At 40.1% G+C, this 23,123-nt stretch overlaps 1 protein-coding gene across 2 annotated transcripts; it reads left to right on the top strand.

The window, feature by feature from the left end:
- Nucleotides 1-8: 8 nt before the first annotated feature.
- MFAP3 (microfibril associated protein 3) lies at nt 9-23,123 on the top strand. 2 transcript variants are annotated; one of them, XR_008528705.1, is made up of 4 exons: nt 9-45; nt 9,242-9,700; nt 12,841-13,869; nt 23,062-23,123. XR_008528705.1 is itself a non-coding variant. In XM_054568137.1 (3 exons), exons 2-3 carry the CDS (start codon nt 9,406-9,408, stop codon nt 13,632-13,634), a joined length of 1,089 nt encoding a protein of 362 aa, XP_054424112.1. In that variant the 5' UTR covers nt 9-45; nt 9,242-9,405; the 3' UTR covers nt 13,635-16,114. The 2 variants fall into 2 exon arrangements, 1 of the variants encoding a protein (XP_054424112.1); XM_054568137.1 differs by lacking the exon at nt 23,062-23,123 and having other exon boundaries at nt 12,841-16,114.

The following is a 23,123-nucleotide window of genomic DNA, read 5'->3' as shown; positions in this document are numbered from 1 at the left end:
TCCGGATCAAGCCGCTGCAGCCGGAAAAGGACCGGCGCCGTACTGGTGAGTGAGGACTTGGTGGGGGTCGTTGCCGGGGAGTAGCTGGGGTTGTCGGGGCTTGGGCTCGAGCGGTGGTTTGGGGTACGAACTAAAGGGAGCTAGGGTATCCGCGGGTTCTTTTTCTCCGAAGGAGTGGACTGAGCTGCCAGTCTACATTTACCAAACGATCCCTACCTGCCAGGATAGCGCCAGGCACTATCCTGGGCGCTGCGAACAGAGTGGTTTAGAGCTGACTGTAGCTCTGCTCTCAAATAGTTGACATTTTAGTGTAGAGGCCGACCATGAAATGGAAAACAGGGGAGGGCGGTTGGGGGCTGAGTGAAAAAGGAGAAGGGATTACGAAGTACGAATTGGTAGTTACAAAATAGTCACGGGGATGTAAAGTACAGCATAGGGAATATAATCAATAATATTGGAATAACTAAGTATGGTGCCAGGTGGGTACTGGAAATATTGGAGGGAACACTTTGTAAAGTATATGATTGTCTAACCATTATGCTGTACACCTTAAACTAATACAAAGTCATATTGAATGTAAACTGTAATTGAAAAAAATAAACAAAAATCATAATTAAAAGGTTGTGGTGCAGGCTTTAAAGAAAATTAAACAGGATAATGTGATGGAACGAAGTGAGGGAATAAGCCTTATGAACGTCGGCAGAAGAGCATTAGAGGCAAAAAATAGCAAATGCAAAGGCCTTCGGGTGGAAATAAACTTAGTGAGGTCAAGAAAAAAGGCCACTGTGACTAAAGCAAAAAGAGGAAGATGCAGCCGGAGACTTAAACGGGCCAAATCTTGTAGGGTCTATGAGCCAGGACAAGGATTTTGACTTATTTGGAAAGCAACGGAAAACAATTGAAGGTTTGTATGCAGAGAAATGGCATGCTCTGATTTACCACTAAATTTACAACTGATCCCTCATCAGAAAGGATCACCTCCTAGCAGTGTGACTGCATGAAACCCAGACTGACCCAGCAAGAAAGAAAGGCATTAGAAACACCCTCCTTGTACAGTCCCCAGAAACTGCCCCACTGGGTGAAGGGACTTGGCCTTTTCAGAACCCAAGTCTTGTAAACTACATTTAATTCCTTAAGAATCATGATTTTTAACGCCCGTATATATATAGTTGTCACTTCCTAAAAGAATGGCATTGTTTCACATTTTAATAAGTCTCTTTAATGTCGGGCTTAATAGAAGACAGATTCTCACATCTCCTGCATTCATTCTCTTGTGATTATCACCCATTATGTAGCTTCTGGAAAATTGCACCATATTGTGTGAGAAAGAGAGTGAAAAAGGCAAATAATGTTCTAGTATTATTATGAAAATTATTTTGGAAAATCATATTAAGAAGTCTCAGGGAGCCCTGACCAGTATGGCTTGGTTGGTTGGATGTCGTCCCGCAAAGCAAAAGTTTGCCGGTTTGATTCCCAATCAGGGCATGTGCCTGAGATGTGGGTTTGCTCTCCTGTCAAGAGGCAGCCAATCGATGTTTCTCTCCCTCTCTCTACTTCCCATCCCCTCTCTTTAAAAATAAATAAAATCTTTTAAAAAAAGAAATAAAAAGTCTCAGGGAAACCAGCCCCAGAGTCTCCTGTGCCACACTTTGAGACTCACCAGATTACAATATTGTTATGACAATCACAAGAAATACAAACTTGATTTGAAAGTCATTAAAACTATACACATATTTAAAATGCTGATGCCCAGCCCCCACCCGATAGATGCCAAATCAGTAAGTCTGAGGCCAAGAAACCTGCATCATTAACAAGCACCACAGACTAATTTGATGTAAATGGTCCAAGAATTGCAGTTTGAGAATACAAATTATAGATAAAATTCTCTCTATAGAGTTTTCTGCCCACTAAAATTTTTAAAAAACAGTAGCTGTGTTTTCACATCTTCAGATCTCTTCATTAACAGTTTCCAGAGCCTGAGACCCTGGGAAGTCAGTGAGAAGTTTGTAGCAAGTACATTTCTGACTACCAAGTTGATGAGTGTCTAAATTCAAATTGTTGAATCCAATCCTTTGCCAAGGAATGAGGTTTTTAACTGTGCCATCTGTAAGCTTACAGTTTTTTTGGACAGATAGAGAACTGATAGAAGAAGGAAAGTGTTAAGTCTTAGAGTCAAGTACTTTCAATGAGCTAGGGGACAGACACCAAAAGGAACCCATCCAAAATTAAGAGGGTAGAAATGAGAGTTTAAGTGAAAAGCCTTTTTGAATAAGGTGAAATTTCGGTTGGCTTTTGTAAAGAGGTTCAAATTTCCACAGGATGTTGGTCTAGAGGGGCAGGAAGTTTCAAGAAAAAGGAACAACTGGAACCAGAACTTCAGGAGAAAAGTTATTTGGAGAGAATAGAGAGTAAAACAAGTATAGTTAAGGCTAAGCCATGTCAGGGAAGCTGGGAAGATTAAAGGATTTAAGCAAAGAAAGGAATGAGATTGATAATCAGCCCCTAGATAAGGAACCTAAGACCACCAGACATCATTGCTAATTAATGGCAGGTATAAGTAAAGGCCAGACTTGACTTCTAAATCCATTTATTCCTTTAGCAAGCAATTATGCATGCGGACGCTGCTGGGCTCTGTCTAGCAACTTCTCTTCTGCCACCTGAACCATTCCTGGAGAGTTATGGATGCCAGACTAGAATTTGAAACTTATCTCATGGACAGTGGAAAATCGCCAGTGGATTTTGAAATCGCTTTGACTTTCTTAGGTTTGTGTTTAGGACCAGTTCTGAGAGAGCAGTGTTTGGGACATCAGAGGGCTATAGTTGGAGTTAAGGAGCCCCATTTAAAAGTTAAAAAGATAATGTGATATCCAGGTAAGGTAAAATTTCTATGACCTAGGTTAGGGGCATAGGACTTAACTGAAAAACAACTAGGAGGTAGACTAATAATAACAATAGCATATATTTGTTGTACCCACATTAGTTTACCTCATAGGGTAGCTGACAATTACCTATTAATAACCTGACTCAATAAATGTGAAAACTAAGGCCTCTCAAACCCACCGCTTCACCCAGTGATAGGATCAGGCACCCTTAACACCAGTGCTTCTAACCACCAAGAGGCAATGATCCTGTAACTTTGATCTTGCAAAACTGGAAGAATTGTATTGTGTAGCTCTCATTCACACTATGTATATGCTGGACAAGTAGATCTGAGGATGAGAGTGAGGGGTTCTGTTTTAGTTATACTGAATTTTAGATACTGGGGTATTTTCCAAACTGTAGAGAAAAAGTGGATAAGGAGATGATAAATCAAATCTGTGTATCAGTGTTTTCATCATTTGCATCTAGTAGCTTCAGCTTGTGGCAAAAAGGATAAGAGTCCGAAGTATAACAAATGCTCCTGGGTTTAAATCAAAGCTCTGATAAATGCAGAAGGTGCTCCTCAGTGTGCCAGGAAAGATGTTAAAGCTGGAGCCGAGTGCCAGAATGCCAGCTAGGATGTGTGACGACGCCAAGATACTACTGGGAGCACAGGGGCTATTTTAATCAGAAACTTTTTAGAAAATGGCCCTCAAAATCGTGATTTCTGTTTAAATCTTACTGTGTTACAGATCCCTATAAAATGCTTCACTATAAGCAGAACAACTGTATGTTCCTTGCAAAGAATAGTGGAGTGTTAACAATACGCTCACAAAATTGGATCTCCACTTGCTTTTTCTCCCCTCTGCCAATTCAGAATGCCACTCTGACCGTTTGTGTGCCGGGGTAGGGGGACTTCGCCATTTTTCAAATGTAACAGTGCAGGCAGAGAAGAGCGGATGAGCTGTAAACACAGCCTAGAACACATTTAATTATGGAGAATGAAGCATTAATATCCCAGTATACTCGGAGCAAAAGCCAATACCATCTGGGCATCAGTGTTTTCCTCCCTTTGAGTTATCCCAGAACTATTTCTGCAAACAGCAGTTTCCTCAGCCAACTTAATCTTGAGCCACAGAAACGGAAATCAGCCACATTACTTCCTTATTTACTGCTGTTGAGAATTGGAACAGAATGCAAATATTTCATAGAAGTTGGCAGGAACAGCAACAAGGCAATCTGTTAGGGATGACAGTTTAGACACTTTTCTTTCTTTTTTTTCTTTAATGATATAACCAATATTCAGAATGGTTTTGTAGAATAAAATCATCTACATTTCTGATTATTCATGAACTCAGTAAAGCTTACATTTTACTACACTTAAAAGATGAAAAAGGCGTTGGAATAAATTTGAGTATTACACTTTTCTGTTTTTCTTATTCATGCTGAAGCAAGGTAATAAAAAATTCTACGGAGGAACTTCATCCACAAGCGTAGCATAGCCCTTTTTCACTGCTTACAGGGAGGTGGCACTTTGATTTTCCTTTTTGAACCCTTTCTTCTTAGCCTCCAAATATCAGCTGCTGCATTGAGAATAGCAGGCATGATATATGGGAAGTCCCAAACATAAAGTGAATTGTATTTCTAAAATTCACAAAGTTCTTTCTCTTATGCATGCACAGCACAATTACACTTCTCGCAGTACCTCTCACACTGTCTTGTACATAGTTAGCTGTTTCTGCCTGCAGGCTAGTTTGTAAATCCCTGTGGGTCTGGGACGGCACCCTAGTCCACCTCAGCTTCCCTTGCAGCACCCAGGACTTCATCTTTGCATGATGAGCCCCTCGCGTCACTAAACTGGTTTAAAATCCTTACTCCAGAATGAGTAAAATGATTTTTTTAATCAATGTAGTTTTTGTTGCCGATAACAGAAACCAATTCACACTAATTTAAGTAAAAGGAAGTTAAGTATGAGAAGATAAGTCAAGGATATCCTGATCCCAAGAGTGATTGGTTCCCTTACTCTCTTGTCTGCTCATGTCACTTTGAACACACATACCTTTGCCAGTGTTTTCTCTCCCAGCTGCTAAATAGCCTCTTATCTGCACATGGGCTGTATCTCTTAGTAGCTTAGACTACAAGTCCTTTGTGTTCAGGATGCCCATGGTATGAGTATGAAGTACCCAGACTGAGCCTATCTTAACTGGCTGGCCATATAAGCATGTTATATGATCTATTGCTCTCCCAGCATAAATTACTGTACCAAGTTACTTCTGCCACCTTTGGCCTAAGAGCAGTTTAAAGGTGTTCATATTATTTTTCTAGACCCTGTCTCAGTTTTTTCTAAATTCTTAGTACAGGCACGTGGCTGTCTGTATAGAACCGAACCTCAGCTCTTGACTGCATGAGCAGTTTGTGTGCCACACCAGCGGATGAGGAGGGGGGCGGGGGGGTCCATATGAGGACTGCCTGCTGGCCAGAGCACAGCCTAGTCACTTTTGATGAACTTAATCTTTTTTCTCCTTTCTAGCCATTTCTTCATTTCCTTTCTTGTTTGCACACTTCCTTGACTTTTGTGGTTTTAATTTTGAATAAAGTTGAATAAAGATGCTTGTTTCTTTAGGAGGGAACAAAAACAGTCTTTTTGAAACCAGGAAGTAGATTTCTCTCAGGAGCCAAAGAAGACAGAGTTCAAAAAAGGGAAACATGGGCTAGGTAACTCACAACAAAGGTTCTCCACACAAACTCAGGACATGTAAAAACAGTGTTAGGCATATTATGTGGTTGGAGGCCAAGCGTAGTTTACAATGCCTGTTTGATACATATTTTTGCAACGTATTAGTTTGCAGTGAGGAAAAAAATGTGAAATTTAAAATTAAAGATTGAAATTGTATAATGGAAATCAGTGATTACTATTGCCAGACTCTCTATATATACTGTCACATCCAGAGCTCGCAATAGTCCTATGAGAACACGTACTATTATTGTCATTAACAAAAGTTACAAGGCTGTTAAAATTAGAGCCAGGATTGGAATCCAGGAAATCAGACTTTGGAGTCTGTACTTCGAACTCCTCTGCTACCCCGCCTTAATCAGAGGCCTGCAATTATGATGTTCCAGGGTAATCTTAATCCAAAGTGGCATGTGCGTGATAGTTCTGTCGTATTGGCAGTGTTCACCCAGTCTGGAGCACCATTAGATAGGGCTGCTGTAGAGGAAATAAGCAAGTGTATGTCTCTGGATGCCAGTCAGGGGCCGTCTGCCGCGGAATCACTCTGGAAGCTGATAAAAAACCTCAAGTTACAAGGTCTGAACCCAGTGGTTCTTATTCTGTAGATGATTGTGATATTCAGCCTGGTTTGAAACTCTGGACTTGGTAATCTGTTATTCCCACCGTCATCTTCTGGAACAAGATGTTAATGAAGACTTTGAGGTTTGGTTCAAGGAATTTCTTTTGGTATTATGCCCATAAGTTCTTTCAAGATTGTTAGCATTGTCTCTTTTTGTGACAGAGAATACAAGTGCTATAAATGCATGTTGGTTTCAGTAATTATGATCCCTGTTGCATAACATCCTTTGATTTATAAAGAGTCATCACATACTTAATCAAATTTAAACTAATCGCCATCAGTAGATATTTATTGAGTGTATGCTAGCTATGCGGTATAGCAATAAAAATTATAGGCCCTGTGCTTACGGGGCTCACAGGTGAGGTGGGGTCGACTGCCTAGCAGTACAGAGCAGCGTCCGCGATAGCCAGGTATGTAGTGTAATGATGAGGGCTACAGGGGTCAGGGAAGAGCCATCCTGTGTCCAGGTCAGTGCTGCATCCATGTATGGGGGGAGCCAGGGCTTGAGGGGCGGCTCAGGGAGGCTGCCTGAAGGAGGGATTCCACACAGCAGTAACACCGCCAGGACACTGCTTGCAGGAAGCCCACTCATGTGGAGACTGTTCATTCCCCAGAGGCTCCTGCATCTCTGGGCAAGAGAGTCCATTTCTTCCGTCTCCAGTGTCTTCTACCATAGCTACCTTAACCTGGGGGGAGGGATATCACCATTTTTGCATCTATCGCACTCTTAAGCCTCTCAGTTCTTTGGCCTGTTCATCTTGGACAAGTTTTCTTCTTTACTCACTTCAGCCTTCCACTCCAATCCCCAAAGTGCACCTCCAGTTTTGGTGTTGGCCCAGACTCCTTCCCTCCAGAATCAGGAATCCGACCCAGCACTTTCTGGTCACCATCTCTCCTTACTACAACTTGTAGCTCTTATCCCCGAACACCTCCTAACCAGGGGCCCATCTGCTTTTTCCCTGTCCTCTTGTCCCTTTACCTAGAACACTTCCATTCTCGAACTTTGCTTATCCCTCAGGTCCCGTCGCACATCTCACTTTCTCAGGGAGGCTTTCTGCAATGAGGTTAGCGTCCCATGTTGGGTGCTCCTGTCACCTGCTATACTTTCCCTTGGGTAGCATTTAATATATTTTGAATGTGTGTAGTTAGTGTCTATGTCCTCTGGCAGACTGAGCTCCATGAAGGAGGAGACAGTGTCTATAGTACAGTAAGTTGTATATAGTAGGTGCTCAATAGATTCTATTGTGTAGATGAAAAATGTATACCTCTAGTCTAAAATAATGGTTCTAAACTCAGTGGTGGGCAAAAGTGTGGGGGAAGGAAATGACAGGATAAGAAATGTGGTATTAGAATACAGTGGAGTTACGGGGTTTTTCCTTGTTTCGTTTGTTTTCATGTTTCTTTTCACTGCAAAGGGCATAGGCTAGCGCAGAGCCTTCAGCAGATGGCAGTATCTCAGAACGTAACACTGCTTTGTTTTTATTGTGTTTATGTGTACAGTTACTTTTATGCACAGATGTGATACAGACTTTCCTTCTAAAGTAAGTGTATGAAAGTGAAATAATGAGTTGATTTAAAGAAAAAGCATAAATAGTAATAACTTGGTATACAGATAAAGCAAAAAATGCATGAAAGGAACACCTCATCAAAGTCCTGGTGAACACCTGGGCCCAAGTGCTTTGTTTCCTTTTGCGTCACTTTAGTGGGGTTTTGGGAGGAAATGAAAATCAGCATATGTGTTCAATCTATTATATATAACAACATCTGAAGCTTTTTGTTTTACTCTAAATATTAGTCTGTCCTTAAATTTGAAAGATATAGAAAGATACAGAAAATTACTTTCATCATTCAGCCATCCTTTTATAGGCTAATGAAAATTAAATGACATTTACAGCTTATTATAATTCAGACTTTGAGGAATTTAATGGCAAAATACAATGATCCATTGCTTTTTATGTTAAATTAATAAGAAGCCTTCATGAAAGTATAAAGGGGAGTAAATGTCATTTCTAATACTAATTATGTTGGGCCTTGTAAGAAGTAAAGCTAAGGGTTTCATCCCATATTTTATAGAAATAAGAGTTGAAACTTTTCTTCAAGAGACAGTGATTTAAAAGAGGAATCAAATTACCAGGACAATGATCATAATCACATAAACTCTTAGACTGGGGTACCATTTTGCTTTTTATTCATGATATTTTACGCTTCTTTTAAATTTGTTTGGTAATCATTCCCTATAGCTTATATTTGCATTTCCACTAACTAGTCATTTAAGATATCAGTTCCTTCCTTAGCTAATTTTACAGAGTTTGAGCTAGAAATTTGGTATTCTTACAAACTGTTAAAGGTACTATATTTTGTCTCTTGATATTGAAGAAACTGTTAAAGGCAAATTATTTTGTCTAACATTCTTGGCCAAGGGTGTTATAGCCTCAGAAGTCAGTATATGTATATTTATATATATACAGCAGTGCAATTTTCTTTCTAATATTAAATTTAAAAACTACCCCAACTGCCTCTGCGTTATTTATATCTAATATATCTGTGTACTTGAGCTACTCAAATTTTGAGCTCCATGGTTATGATTATGATATACCAGTTGATTTACATTTTTGATGTAACAACAGGTAGTGCAGGTTGAAATAAAAGATCATTAGGCTAAATATATTAGCCTTCATTGTCTCCCTGTTGCATAGAATTTGTCAGAGTGAAACACAGATTTTCAGAACTAGCAGAGTCTTTAAAAATTGTTTTATCCAGTCCCTTACTTGATAAAAACAAGCCCAGCTACTTGCCAAAGCCGTACAGCCAGTTTGTAGGACCAGAATCCAGGTCTGCCATTTCCCAGTTCAGTGTTCTTTCTACTACCTCTTGTGAGATTTTTAGGTGGTGTTCTCTCTATTGCACTTACTCCCTGATGTTGGCACTGATTATTCTAATCAATTTTACATCTATTCATTTATAGAACCTAAAGTTTTACCCCATTATGAGTCTTTGTTGGCTAAACTTTGTATCTGGCTTTTTTTTTTTAGGTTGGTCTTCACTCACGTGTTTTAATCTTGAAGACTTCAAAATTCATTTGGATCTACCACTTTTTTGGAAAACTCCAATACCAAGCAATAAATTAGCAATTGCCACTCTTGTTACAATACAGAAGCTCTCTCCAAATCTAAACAAGATTGTCTCCCATTTTCCCATGAAGCCACATTGTTGTTTATTCACTTTAGTGGTGAGTGTTACTGTGCCGGCTGCTTTTGTTTTGGAAGATGTGGACTTCAACCAAATGGACCCACTGGGAGCAAATCATAGTTCTTTCAATGTGTCATTTCCCCCAAGCTTTGAACTCTCAGCAGGCTCCCACTCAGGTGATGATGTCATCATAGCCAAAGAGGGAGCTAGTGTTTCAATCGAGTGTCTTCTCTCAGTCAAGCACTATGAAGATGTGCGTTGGTACAACTCTAAAGGACACCAGCTGGATGACAGAGACAGAGGTAACTATGCCAGGGTATAATTAAGGTTAATCATTTCCTGTCGCTTCTTTCTTCTTGGTTTTGTGGTATATTCAACAAGAAGTCTCAAAGGTGGAGGTTCCAGGGTGAATACTTAAAACTTTTCAAAGGCCTGGAATATTATACCTATCAAAAAAGGCAAATGAATTATAATTACTTAACCTGAAGAAAAACGAAATAAGGCATAGTTATACATTGGAAAGGTAGTCATATGATGACAGTGAGCCCCCTCCTCTCCTCTTGGTGAGTCGGCTTGCTTTTTCGTGAAGGTGGAGTCTGTCAGGGCCGCTGCCTGCAGTTGCACCAGCTCCGCAGTGCACAGCTCCAGGGGGACCATTCGCCTCCACGGGGACATGAGCAGTGCAGTGCGATGGCCCTGTGTGAATGCAGCAGGAAGGATTCTGGCTAGACTTAAGTAAATTTGTTTAAAAAAAAAAAGTGCTCAGAAATCAGTTACTAAAAGTGTTAGAGGAAATCCAGGGTTTTAGGGTGGTTGGTTTTTTTGTTTTTGTGTTTTTAAATGATTATAGATCTGTGCTAAAGCCTTAAGTCCCTCTGAGAATTACAGGCTCACCGAGGAGGAGCTCTGTAAGCCCTTCTAGCTCAGTTTTTCCCTTCTATTCTATGCTCTTAATTTACTTGAAAACGGGAGAGTTTATCTAGTATTTTTTTATCTCCATTTTAAAAATCACACAAATGTCATCCTAATGTGACCAAGGTCTGCTTTTTGACAGGTTTTTGATTTTGCTGTTTGTGGTCCTGTGAACACATCTTAATCAGAAGACTGTTTCCTCAACTAGTTTTCTGTTAGAAAGATTTTTTTTTTTAAATACCACTTGGGTTAAAGCATGTCAAAAAGATATCACCATGAAGAATCATCAGGATAAAGATTAAATCTGGGATTCTTACAAGGTTCACTTTCGGAAAAGGCCCTTTATCTTTCTTAATAGAAAGATAATCTAATTGGTTATTCACAGTAGAGAAAAAAACAGAAGAGGAGACAGGTGGTGTTTCCTTCTAAAGTGTATACTAAACATTTTAAACGTCTACAAACTGAGTAACCAGTCACCAGGGGATTTGAAATATTTGAACTGTTAGAAAGAGCAATGTATGTTTAACTAGGTTCTTAAAAATACAGACCTATTAAATCAGAATCCCTAGAGCGGTGTCCAGAATGTATGTTATGGACAAGATTTGGGGTTCCATGTTTGCACTCATTGAACTAGACTGTTACCTCCTTTGGGCTGTAGGATCCTGACCAAATACATCTGAGATTTGAATTATTTAATTAATGTGATTATTACAGACTGACTCCCTAAGCAAAGCTTGGGTTAGCTTGAGACTAGCCAATTGGAATGGCAGTTTTATTTTCCTGTTTTGCCTTTACTTTGAAAACCACTAAACTAACATTTATCATTGATGCTTTCAACAACAGCTCTAGAAAATTGTATTAAATTTTATGACTCTCAAGTGAGTGAGAGGAGTTTAAAGAACATGCCCGTCTAGTATAAGGTTCATAAAGCTTGAGTTATTATCAGCAAGTGAGCTAGAGAGTTTAGATTGTGGTCATTGCACAGTAAGTGATGAATGAAGTCTATGTAGTTCATCACATCTTGGATTTCTGGGGTATCCTTTTCATAGCTCCAAGTTCAAAAGACAGAAGCTTGAGGAACAATTGCTTTATTTATAGCTACATATTTTCCTTCTCCTTTTATATTGGTGAAGTGATGGCTATTACATATACTATGGAATTTACATAAATTTTGATGATGAAAACGCTAAGCACAATCCAAAGTGCTTACTTAGAGATGTGCCACAAAAATAATCTAGAACTATAAAATCTCGGGAATTAAAGAGATCTCGAAGATTAGGATTCAGGTTGTGCCTAAGAAGCAGTCACCTAGCCGCCTCTGGGACACCATCTGTAGCCACACCTACACCCCAGATTAGCCCATTGATCCCATCTTTGAATGACTGCCATAGTTAAAGCACAGAGTGTGCTGAAAATGTACTGCAAACGTGAGAGTGAGAACTGTGCAAGCAGAACCAAGTTATTAAAGGATATTGCATCAAGGTCAGCATGCTTTGCTTTCATACCTTCTTACAGTTTTGTGCGCAAGTTTCCTGAATGGAGATACCTTCATGTATGGAAGAGAAGTGGCATGTTTTAGGTTAAAAACAGAAGTCCAGGCATCTTAAAGACAACTTTATCCTCTTACCAAACTGCTCATTTACTCTCACTTGTGAGACATGTCTTTTGGCATGTGCGTCAGTTACTCTTGCCAGAAAATCAAGATGATATCATCAACAAACCTTTTCTAACAAAACAAATTAACATGTGCAAGGCATGCCCCATTAGCCAATTAGTAATTGAACAAATTCATTAAATTAGTAGGGATTTTTTAAAAACAATTTTGTCTCTTGTTATATAAGTTCATTATCGAAAATAAGCAGTTAAATAAAAAGAAGAAAATAAAAATTACTCATAACCCACCACCCAGAAATGACCATTGTTTTCTATTTCTGAGGCATATTCTTCTAGTATATGAACACATGTAGGTAGAAACTGTAATGTGGACACACGTTCAGGCACACTTTGTTTTGTTGCACTTCGCTTTATTGTGCTTCACAAATGTTCCCTTTTCTTTTTTTCTTTTTTTTTTTTTTGTACAAATTAAAGGCACAGCCTCCACCAGCAAAATGATTAGGACTTGCTTTGTTACAATACTTGCTTTATTGAGGTGGTCTGGAACTGAACCCCCAATATCTCCGAGGCATGCCTGTGTACATATAAACATTTTTTTAGGATTAGTCATTTAGTATTATATAGGCGTACCCGTCTCCCTAAAAGCCTCATTACACTTAGCAGTGAAAAGGGAGCCATGATAATCATTACTGGCAGGAAGGAAGATCTTGATTTCCTTTTTAAGTTCCAGGCTATTTAAATTCTGACCCTAGACGTACCAGTCCACCGTTTGTTGTATGATTTGAACCAAAAGCAGAACCTAATAGATGAGTTCAAGTACTCTCATGAAAGAAAAGAAATATTAATAAGCCAGTTGGCATATTTAGTGGTAATATTCTGTATGCTGTAATCTTTTTTATTTCTGTTGGGTTATCAGGTGGAAAATGGTTGGTTTCTGATAACTTCCTGAATATCACCAACGTAGCCTTTGATGACCGTGGGCTCTACACATGTTTCGTCACCTCTCCAATTCGTGCCTCCTACTCTGTCACCCTGCGTGTTATCTTCACCTCGGGAGACATGAGTGTCTACTACATGATCGTTTGCCTGATTGCCTTTACGATCACTCTCATCTTGAATGTCACACGACTCTGCATGATGAGCAGCCATCTTCGTAAGACCGAAAAGGCTATCAATGAATTCTTCAGAACCGAAGGGGCTGAGAAACTTCAGAAGGCATTTGAGATTGCAAAACGCATCCCCATCATCACCTCAGCCAAGACTCTGGAGCTCGCCAAAGTCACACAATTTAAAACTATGGAGTTTGCTCGTTACATAGAAGAACTGGCACGAAGCGTCCCTCTTCCACCACTTATTCTAAACTGCAGGGCCTTTGTTGAGGAGATGTTTGAGGCTGTGCGAATGGATGACCCTGATGACATGGGAGAAAGAATTAAAGAGAGACCTGCCTTGAATGCTCAAGGTGGCATCTATGTCATTAACCCAGAGATGGGACGGAGTAATTCACCAGGAGGAGATTCGGACGATGGTTCACTGAATGAACAAGGCCAGGAGATAGCAGTTCAGGTTTCTGTTCATCTTCAGTCAGAGACCAAAAGTATTGGTGCAGATTCTCAAGACAGCAGTCACTTCAGCCCGCCTGATGATATGGGACCTGCTGAGTCGAACTCTAACCACAAAGATGAGGCATATGAAAACTGCCAGCTTTGAGCTCTCCCAATACCTGCAAAAACTGCTCTCAGAATAGGAACCTGTTTCATGCAGGAAATAACATTTTTAACAAAAGATGACCAGGGTTGTCCCCACATTCCAGTTAAGCACATCAGAACGTGCATTATTGCCAAAATCTTTGTAAAAAGGCAGCGTTTTCCTGTCTGATATTTCTCAGTCATTATCCTCCAGCTTGAGTAGATGATACACGTGAAAATTGAAAGGAGCCTCAGAGGTAAACATAATGGGAAAAGTGCTGCACCGAGAGTTCCATGGCTTCTCTGGTCATTGTTCGCCCATTGGTTAGGGCTGACACCTTTCTTGAGGCCTCATTTTCCCTACCAATAAGATGAGGTATTTGCTTTATGTAATACCTAAAGGTGTTTCTAGCCTTATAACTTCTTACCCATCACCTTTAATCCACTGAAATCTTTAGCACGTCTCTGAATAAGTCCTTCCTTGGACTTTTAGTTCCTTTTTATGGAAAGGACCAAGCTGAGGCTTTATTCCATGATTTAGATTTCTATACCAGTGCCATAGTGCATGAAGATGTGGGTGTTTTCCAGTCATTTTGCCTTGTGGAATGTGCAGTTGCATGTACTAGGTTGAATCTCTTCAGTGTAGCCCATGTCTATATCGTTACAGAGATATTAGGGAGCTAACTACTCATTAGTAAACTACTTCCCATGAGTAATTGGTCCATTGGGGGATGTATTTTGTCTTTTTAACTTACTGAAGTGTCACTGGGCTGGCAGCAATTTCCCAACTGATCTCCAAAAGTGAAGCATTTGTTTCTAAGGAATAGCATCTTCTGCTTTTAGAATAAGAAACCATGTCAAATTATCTGTCTCTGGTAAATCATGGATTTTGACATTTCTGTGGAGAGAATTTCTCAGGCTTTCCCTTTTTAAAAGTACTGGACTTGACAGGAGGGTTCTGCGTTTGGGATCCTGTTCCTGGAGGAAACCCAGAGTTGGATTCCTCTTTAGGCTTCTGTCACCCTTCTTGCCCTCTGTGGTCTTAAATATGGTGCTAAAGGTTGCATGCATGCCTCCTTATCTTGTTTGTTTTGTTTATATTTTACTGTTGAAGATTTTATTTTTTACTCCAGATAAAGAATTGAGTTAGGGCTTTTGTGGTCTTTCTGGGAAGCACTAACCTGAAATAAGATTAAATAATTGTTTGTAGTGTATGTTGCCATATTAAATATATTATTAGATAGATAGATATGGATACATAGGTATTTATATACGCATACATACAAATGATCAAGACATAAAGAGGGAGAAAAATTATGGATGATGTCCCCTGATTGAACCATTTGTAATAAACACTTTAAGACCCTATTTCTTGCCTGGCTGAGATCTGATACAATAGAATTGTCAATACTCTTCAAAATAATTTCTCTAGCTACAGGAAGCTTGGTGTCCTATAATTTTAAGAACTTGGCAGTGGAGCTCCATTCAGTACTTCACGTTTCTTCATTTGGCTTCTGATTATTGAAGCATTTCTTGAACTAGGGGGTCCTGTGGGAAATGTTCAGAGTAGGTTTTGTCAGGATTTTAATTTAAGGTTTCAAGAAAAGGAAGGCAGGAAATTCAAAGTGTTACCAGATAGAACTCAGGCCTTCCTTTGTCCAGGCTTATCAGAGATAATAGATCTGTTCTGGGGAGGTGAATGAATGAATGTGCAGTTTTATCAGGTAGCAGTTAGAGATAAATATGATAATGCTGCCCTTTCTGTCTCTCAGGCTGTTCCCATGGAAACCTTCAGAGCCAAACAAAAACTACCAGTCATTTAGCCATTTAGCCAAAGCTTACCTTGGCTCAAAGACCTGTATTTCTTTAAGAAAAACTGCTTTCATACTTTTGGCTATGAGGGCAAGGGCTCTTGAACATACCCTAGCTTATAGAACACTTTTCCCTTCCCCGAATGTTTCTCTTGAAAAATTAAAACTTCTTAAAATCCCTTGTTTGTGATCTGTCCCCTGAACATTTCTCAGATCTTCAGGTAGTATCCCCAGTCCTGTCCCAATGTAGCATCTCTGGGGTCATTTCATAGAATGTAACGTCACATAAAGAGAATGAATTTGTCCCACATGTTTTCATAATGGACATGAATGTGTAGAACCCTAAGGTATACCATATTTAATGCAAAGTCATGGGAAATGGGGCTTTGTAAAAATATAGGAAATATTTTAAAACCTGTAAGTTCACACATTATTATATAATAATTAAGTATGAGCTACTTCAGTATATCCTGGATAAATTATTTTAGAAACATAATGGTGACTTAATTTGGTGGCCAAACTGGATTACTTTGAATATTCCAGGTTATGGTGTCATCATTAAGGAATTAAAGTAGGTCAAAATTTAATCAGAGTTGGTATCTCTAAAGCTAGTTTTCAAGAGGAGGGAAATTGCACTTGCTAATATTTTCCTTATCAAATACCTTCATATATAATTAATCTCACGTTTTTGTAAAATGTTTAACCTTTTGAATTTAAAGTATAGTCTAAAAGCCTTTTGATAATAACTGGTATAATTATACTTTCATCTCATTGAATTTTATCGTGAAAAGGTCTTTACTCAATAAGATGTAGTTGAAATATTTATCTCATTTATACACTTTATCTTGTATTTAATGTTACTTATTGTCTTTATGAAACAGTGGCTTTGTGAAATAAATTTACCAAAAATAGGCACATAAGCATTTTATAAATGTTATACCAGCTGAAACCACACAGGCATCTTTTGAGCTGATAAGCCTATCCTCAAAGCTGCAGCTGTTATGATAGGTTAAGTCTTAAGTCTGGCCCAGTGAGCATTTGTATTTCCTACCAACTACCTTGTTACAAACATCTCGGGAGTTGCTGACCTGGAATGGTGGTTAAGAAGGCCTCTGGCTTCTTTGCTTCACTTAACATGTATTTTAAAATCAAAGCACACTGCTTTCCCTGCAGTCCCTCAGCCTCAGTGAAGCCCTTGGCACAGCCCTTGCCACGCCCTGCGTGTAGTCTCACCCAGGAGCAGACTTTGTCTCCCGGGTCCCAGAGTGGCGTGGGAGCACGGCATGCTTGTTTTCCTGACAAGAGTCCTGCCATTCATGGGTGCTAGCCTTGTCTCCACACACCAGCAGTTATGACACAAGTATTCCACATTTCCTAAGTCACCAGTAAGAGAACACAGTCTTTTCTCTTGCAGGCCAGTAAGGTTGAAAATGCTCAGCCTTATACATAAACTCGTAGGTTCTCAACACATTTCATAAAGGTAGATGGGTATTACTTGGTATGGCTCTGAAGATGTTTAAATGGTCACCATTTTAGTGGATACTTATACTTTTGTCATTTTTTAAAGTCATCCTTGAATGTAAAATATTAAACACTTAATGTATTATATTTCACCTGTCTGGCATCTTCTCTAGAGTATATATTCATTTTTATGTGTGATGAAATTTGATGTTAATGGTTTTAATTTAAGCAGGAGTAAACTTGAATTCAAGTTGGATGCCACCATGGCTACCCATTTGAAGTTTACAAATACTAAGCATTCATATTTTGGTGCTATGATTCATACTTACTTACATGGGTTTGCTGCCTACAGTTACCATGAGGATGCAGTTACCTAACCATCCTCGCTGGACCCAGATGCTGCAGTTTCCCACTTCTGAAGTTTGGCATTCCTGGCAAAGGCCAAAACTTGAGCAAAGGCCTACAGATACAAGGATTTTGGACATGTTTTGGAAAACACGAACTAATACATAAAGTTTGTGATGATATTTGGCAGGTGGGAGGGTGTAGCTCTGTTAGACTCAAGCAACTGCAGTCCTCTGGGAGTAAAGGATGATGATGGAAAAGCACAGAATCTCAGAAGACAGGCAAAGGAAACAAGAGGTGGGACTTGTGACTTAAATTCCATAGACTCCTCACAATGAAAACAGCCCCTATCTCCCTGAGGCCAAAGATCATTGGACTTGGAGTTGTGATTTCACCACTAGCCATGTAACCATGGGACTTGGCCTCTCTGGGCTTTAGTAAAATGGGGCTGATGATACCTACCTCACAAAATTAGCATTAAGTACAGCATCAAAACCTGGTGTTAGCTGTAGTATGCCATGCAGTGTGGGGCTAGTAATCATAGTGTCAGCTTTGTTAGCAACCATATCCAGCTGACGACTGGTCGCATTTGTACTCAACTAAAAATTCCTCCAGATCTCTCAGTTAAAGGTACATTTGGCTACATGCTATAGAAACTGAACTGTGGTGGCTTACCCAAATAAGAGGTTTCTTTTTCTCAAATGGGAAGTCCAGAGGAAAGCAGAACAAGGCTGGTACAGTGGCTCAAGTCTGGCATCAAGGGCTCAGGCTCCTTCTAGGTTCCCCTACACACTTAGTATGTGGCTTTCTTCTGCTTGGTCACAAGATGTCTTAGATTGGGTTCTTCCAGGAGCCCCCAAGAGGATTCATGTGCAAGTAGTGTATCTGGAAGGTAATCCCAGGCATTTAGGGGTGTGGGGAAGTGAGACAGAAAAGAAAAAAGCCATTATAGGATGCATTAATTAGTGAGTTACTGCTATGGGCAACTGATGTTTGTCCCTACTGAGGACCTCAGGGAGCTCTGTCTGCCCCATTGTATGTAGCTCATGCCTCAAAGTAGTTCCCATTTGTCATTGAGAGCTGCTCCCAGGGTCACTAACTCTGGCACTTCCAACCCGCCACACACAGGCTAAGCATGATCCTGTAGCCTCCAAAACCCCTCAGGTACAGAGTCATGGGGGCTTTGGTAGGAAGCCTGTGGTGAGTGTAGGAATGGTGGGAAGCCAGTGGGTTATGGATAGAGCACCCACAGCACCTGCTACACAGGACAACTTTACCTCCAGCATCATGTCTGGGTTCCAAGCAGGGAAAAGGGTACAAGGTCAAAGGACAGAAGACACAGAGCAGCTGAGTTTGTACCCTTTTATAAAGAAGGCAATAGCTTTCTTGAAGCCTCACCCAACTACTGCTACTCGCTGGCAGAACTGGGTTACATGGCTACCTGTGTAGTGGTTAGAAAGCCTGAGGTGATGAATATGGTTATTTTTAACTGAGCACATTGCCCCAAAGGGTTCTGTGGTTTAAAAGGGAGGAAAGAATGGAAGTTGTATGCAAATGGTAATATACAACAAGGTCATCTTCACATGAATTACAGAAGCAAAATGTGGTTCCGTAGTAGATAAAATTGCAAACCATTTTCCTTGAAGATATTTACATGCATGAACAAAGTGAGAATCAGAAGCAATAAATCTTAGGCTAAATCTTCAAGCTGTCACTTATATTGTCTCCAGTCCATGTGGCTCAAACAGCAGACAGACAAGTTATGGGATTCTGCTGGGGCATAATAGGCTTATCTTAGCCTTTTCATTCATTAACATATTTACTGACCACCTGCCAAGAACATGCAATGACAAAGTTCCTAGAGGAGAACAAGGTTGGCCTTTTGGAGAGAGAAGAAATAGGCCTGTGTGGCTGGTGAGGGGAGACAGATGCAGCGGGGGCCAGAAGTAGGGTTAAAGATTTCAAAGCTCTTTTTGGCTGCCCCTGAAAAGCATTTCTTAGAACAATTACTAGATTTGGAAGAGGAAATTTACATATTTAGGGAAGAAAGTTAGATTATTCAAATAATACTATTTGTTTTCTCCTGAAGTCGACTGCAGGGGGGAAAAAAGAAAAACAATTGTGCTAATTTCCTTTAAGGAATTAAACTCCTTCAGAGCCCCTTAGATTCCAATCATGTTCTTGAGTTTTCATGTTTTCTCTGGAATCTATTGATTAGGAAATATATATGTAAATATACATATGTCGCTCCATCTGCCTAGATCAGTAGCTGCTGCCAGCACGCTTATTCTTCCTGACAGTTACGAATACTGCTTTGCCTCCTCCTCTGCTGTGCGAAAAGGAGGACTCCAGTGCCCTAAGTGATGACACATTAGCCTTCAAGGGGCCTCCTCCCCATACAAGAGCCACTCTCTGGGAAAGTGTTCCTATGGAGAAGGGGACTTCATCATGAGAGACTCCCTCTGTGAGACAGTTCTGCTGTGTGAATCTCATTGCTATTTCAGAAACTTGAGGCAGACGGTTGGACCATGCCAGAGGCTACTTCACTTAAGCCCTTTGACCTTGAACCCCTAAGGCATGTCCATTCAATTTTTCAGCAAATGTTTGTTGCACACAAACTAAGGATACTACCTTGATCAAAACCATGGGCGGTCCCTGCTCTCTGGGAACTCAGAGCCTGTGGGAGTACATATCCCATTCAAATAGACACATACATTTTAGAGTTAAAAACAGAGAGGTGTGCTAGAAAACAATGCTATGAGAGCCTAGAACAAAGGAAACTGATCCAATCGGAGATGAAAGGAGAATTCCCTGAAGAAGTGGCACTTGAATCAAGAGGCATTGCTTGTGGCTCTCTTCTGTTCCTATCCCTAAGCCAGAGACTGCAGATTTAAGTCATGGGACCTGGCTTAGAAGGAATTTATAGACCAGTAAAAGAGTAAGAGGTTCCTACAATAAACTGTATGAAAGAGGCAATGTGTCATCAAGTGCTACATGGATCAGCACTAGATGGTAAACAGGAGGACTTAAAGATGAAAAGTGAGTGGTAGCAGAAGGTGGACAACACGTCGTAGATGAGGCGAGGTTTCAGACAGACAAAGGAGATGAGTACACCATGAATGGGACAGAAAGGTGCTACCCTCATTGTGGAACTCAGAAATCTTCAGTGGTGTCCCATTATCTAAGCAGGAAAAGGATACCCAAATTCTCGACCCTTTGTGATCTGCTCCCAGCCTGTCTTCCCAAGTTCATCCTTCGAAGATCCCCTCCACATCCTTGGAAATACATCCACCTATTCTATCTTTTATATTATCGATACTCTTCCTTTACCAGTCTGTGAGCAGCTGGAGAGATGGCATTATATTAGTCACCTATCTTTGTAGCCCCTTATTCTTTAGGGTAACCCCTTTCATACAGAAGAACCTATAATTGCTTGCTTAATTTAATGGAATGGGAGGGGTGGAATTGTTGTGCTATGGTATATGGCCATGACCAGGAGTGAGTGTGGGACATAGGATTGAAGGTTTGGCTGCCCCTTCTCTGCCAGAACTCTTCTCCTTGGTGATATCACCCACTTTCAACATTTTAAATATGATCTTTACACTGGTGACTCCCAAATGGATACTCCCAGCTCTAAGTGCTCTCTTTCCAACTAATGGATCCAACACCTCCCTGCTTGGCATCTTTTCTTGGCCAGGCATCTCTAAAAGGCATCTCAAAATTAATATGTTCAAAACAAGTTTTGATTCCCTGCCCTGATAACAAAAGGATACATCAGTGTTGACCCCATCATCTTTTCCTAATAAATGGCACCACCACGCATTTTCTCAGGCTGAAAACCTGCGTCATCCTTGATTTATTTGCCTCGTTCTGTATTCAAAAGGTCAGCATGTCCTGGTGTTTCATTTCAAAAGACACATCTAATCTCTACTTTCTGCTTCCATTGACACAGTCCTAGTCCAAACCAACGTTATCTCTTACCTGTGCTATTTAATGGCCTCCCTGAGCCTTTCGCATCTACTCTTGTCCCCAGGTCATCCCTTCACCATGCTGCAACCGGAATGAACTTTCAAAAGCATACATCACATGATGTCATCCTCAGCTTATATTCTACAGTGCTTCCCATCACTAGAAGATCATTCTGGAAAAAAAAATCTATACTCCTTATTATGGCCTACAAGACCCAGTGTGAGCTGGCTCCTTACAGTGTGTCTGAGCTCATCACCCACCTGCCTCCTCTCACTCATGACATCAAGCTGCCCTGACCTTGCTGTTCCTCAAACATGTCAAGCTTGCTCCCACCTCAAAACCTTTGGTTTTGTTGTTCCTTTTGCCTAGAAATTAGCTTCCCCCAAATGTCCCCTTCACTGGCTTCTTGGCATCCAGATCTCAACTTATTTGTCACTATTTCAGAGAAGCCTCCCTAACCACACAACAGTAGGTACCCCCAGAGTTAGGGTTAGAGTCAGTCTCTAATAACCTGATTTTTATCATAGTGTTTGTCACTATTTGTCTTAGTCCATTTGTACTGCTATAACAGAATACCAAGGACTGGGTAGATTACATAATAGAAATGTATTTCTCACAGTTCTGGAGGTTGGAAGGTCCAAGATCAGGGTGCCAGCAGATTTGGTATCTGGTGAGAACCTGAACCTGCTTCCTTGTTCAGAGGTGACTACCTTCTCACTGTATCCTCATATGGTAGAAAGGAGTGAGAAAGCCCTCTCGTTTACAAGGGCACTAATCTTATTCATGAGGGATCCACCTTCATGACCTAATTACCGCCCAAAGGCCCACTCCTAATACCGTCACATTGAGATTATGTTTCAACATATGAATTTTGGGGGACACAAACATTCAGTCTACAGCACTATTTGATATTTTTTATTTATTTGTTTACTGGTTTACTATCTATTTCCCCTACTTAGAACATCAGATACATGAAAACAGGGACCTTATCTATTGAAATATCTTATTTCCTTATACTCCCAGCAACAAAGCAGAGTTTGGCACCAAACTGGCAATCACTAAATGTTTGCTGCATCATTGATATAGATGGGTGGATCAATGCTGATTAATTGTTTGAACTTAAAAAAATCATTTAGCATCTTGGCCTCAGTTTACCTCCTTCCCTGATGTAGATGGAAGGTAATACACTGCTTGCCTCTTTTAGAACACAAAGGAGGTAATCGAGATAAATGAGAAGGCCAGAGGCTTTGCCACTTATTATGAGAAAAATATTGGAGTGTATGGGCAAGGAGCCATTTGAAAGTGGCAATGACAGGCTAATGGAGAAAGAAAGTCATTTGTTTTATTACCCGTGAACCTCCTGGGGACTGAGTAAGATGGGGAAATTGAAATGTACCCATTTGTAATATAAAAATTCATAAATCCAGCTTACATTAATTCAAAGTAGAGTAACACTTTGTTTATCTGGCATCAATAGGTACTTTGCTAAAATTCATAAATCCGGCATACATTAATTCAAACTAGAGTAACATTTTGTTTATCTGGCATCAATAGGTACTTTGCTAAGTGTATATAATACTTGTGTGTGTGCGTGTGTGTGTGTAATGCTCACATTGTAGGAAGATTTTTTTCAATTTGGCCATTGTAATGGAAATAGTTTTCAAATGAATTTCAGTGCCACTTTCTCTGGCAGTGCACTGAACAGAGCCTTTTGTCAATAACTTGAGGACATCATTATAGGCTTATTTTATATTTCAGTATAAAATAGTGGTAAACTCTGAAATCACAGATGTGTAGAACTGTTATGTTTTCTGAGATCTCTTATGTTTATTGCATAGATTCTTCTCTCTCATTTATTGTCAGCACATAGGGCACCTGGCACCTGCAGACTCCACCCACTGTGATAAATAAGAAAAATGCAGCCC

The sequence above is a fragment of the Pteronotus mesoamericanus genome, unplaced genomic scaffold (genome assembly GCF_021234165.1).
Source record: "Pteronotus mesoamericanus isolate MK-2021 breed Mesoamerican mustached bat unplaced genomic scaffold, CSHL_Meso_final contig_2, whole genome shotgun sequence".
Classification (NCBI taxonomy): Eukaryota; Metazoa; Chordata; class Mammalia; order Chiroptera; family Mormoopidae; genus Pteronotus; species Pteronotus mesoamericanus.
Note: the sequence above shows the minus strand (reverse complement) of the source record. Positions and strands in the feature narration are given on the sequence as shown.

Excerpts from the sequence above, each read along its gene's own strand:
- MFAP3 (XM_054568137.1), top strand. The coding sequence starts at position 9,406 with ATGAAGCCACATTGTTGTTTATTCACTTTAGTGGTGAGTGTTACTGTG. Across the intron at positions 9,701-12,840 it reads GCTGGATGACAGAGACAGAG|GTGGAAAATGGTTGGTTTCT; the intron begins GTAACTATGCCA and ends TTGGGTTATCAG.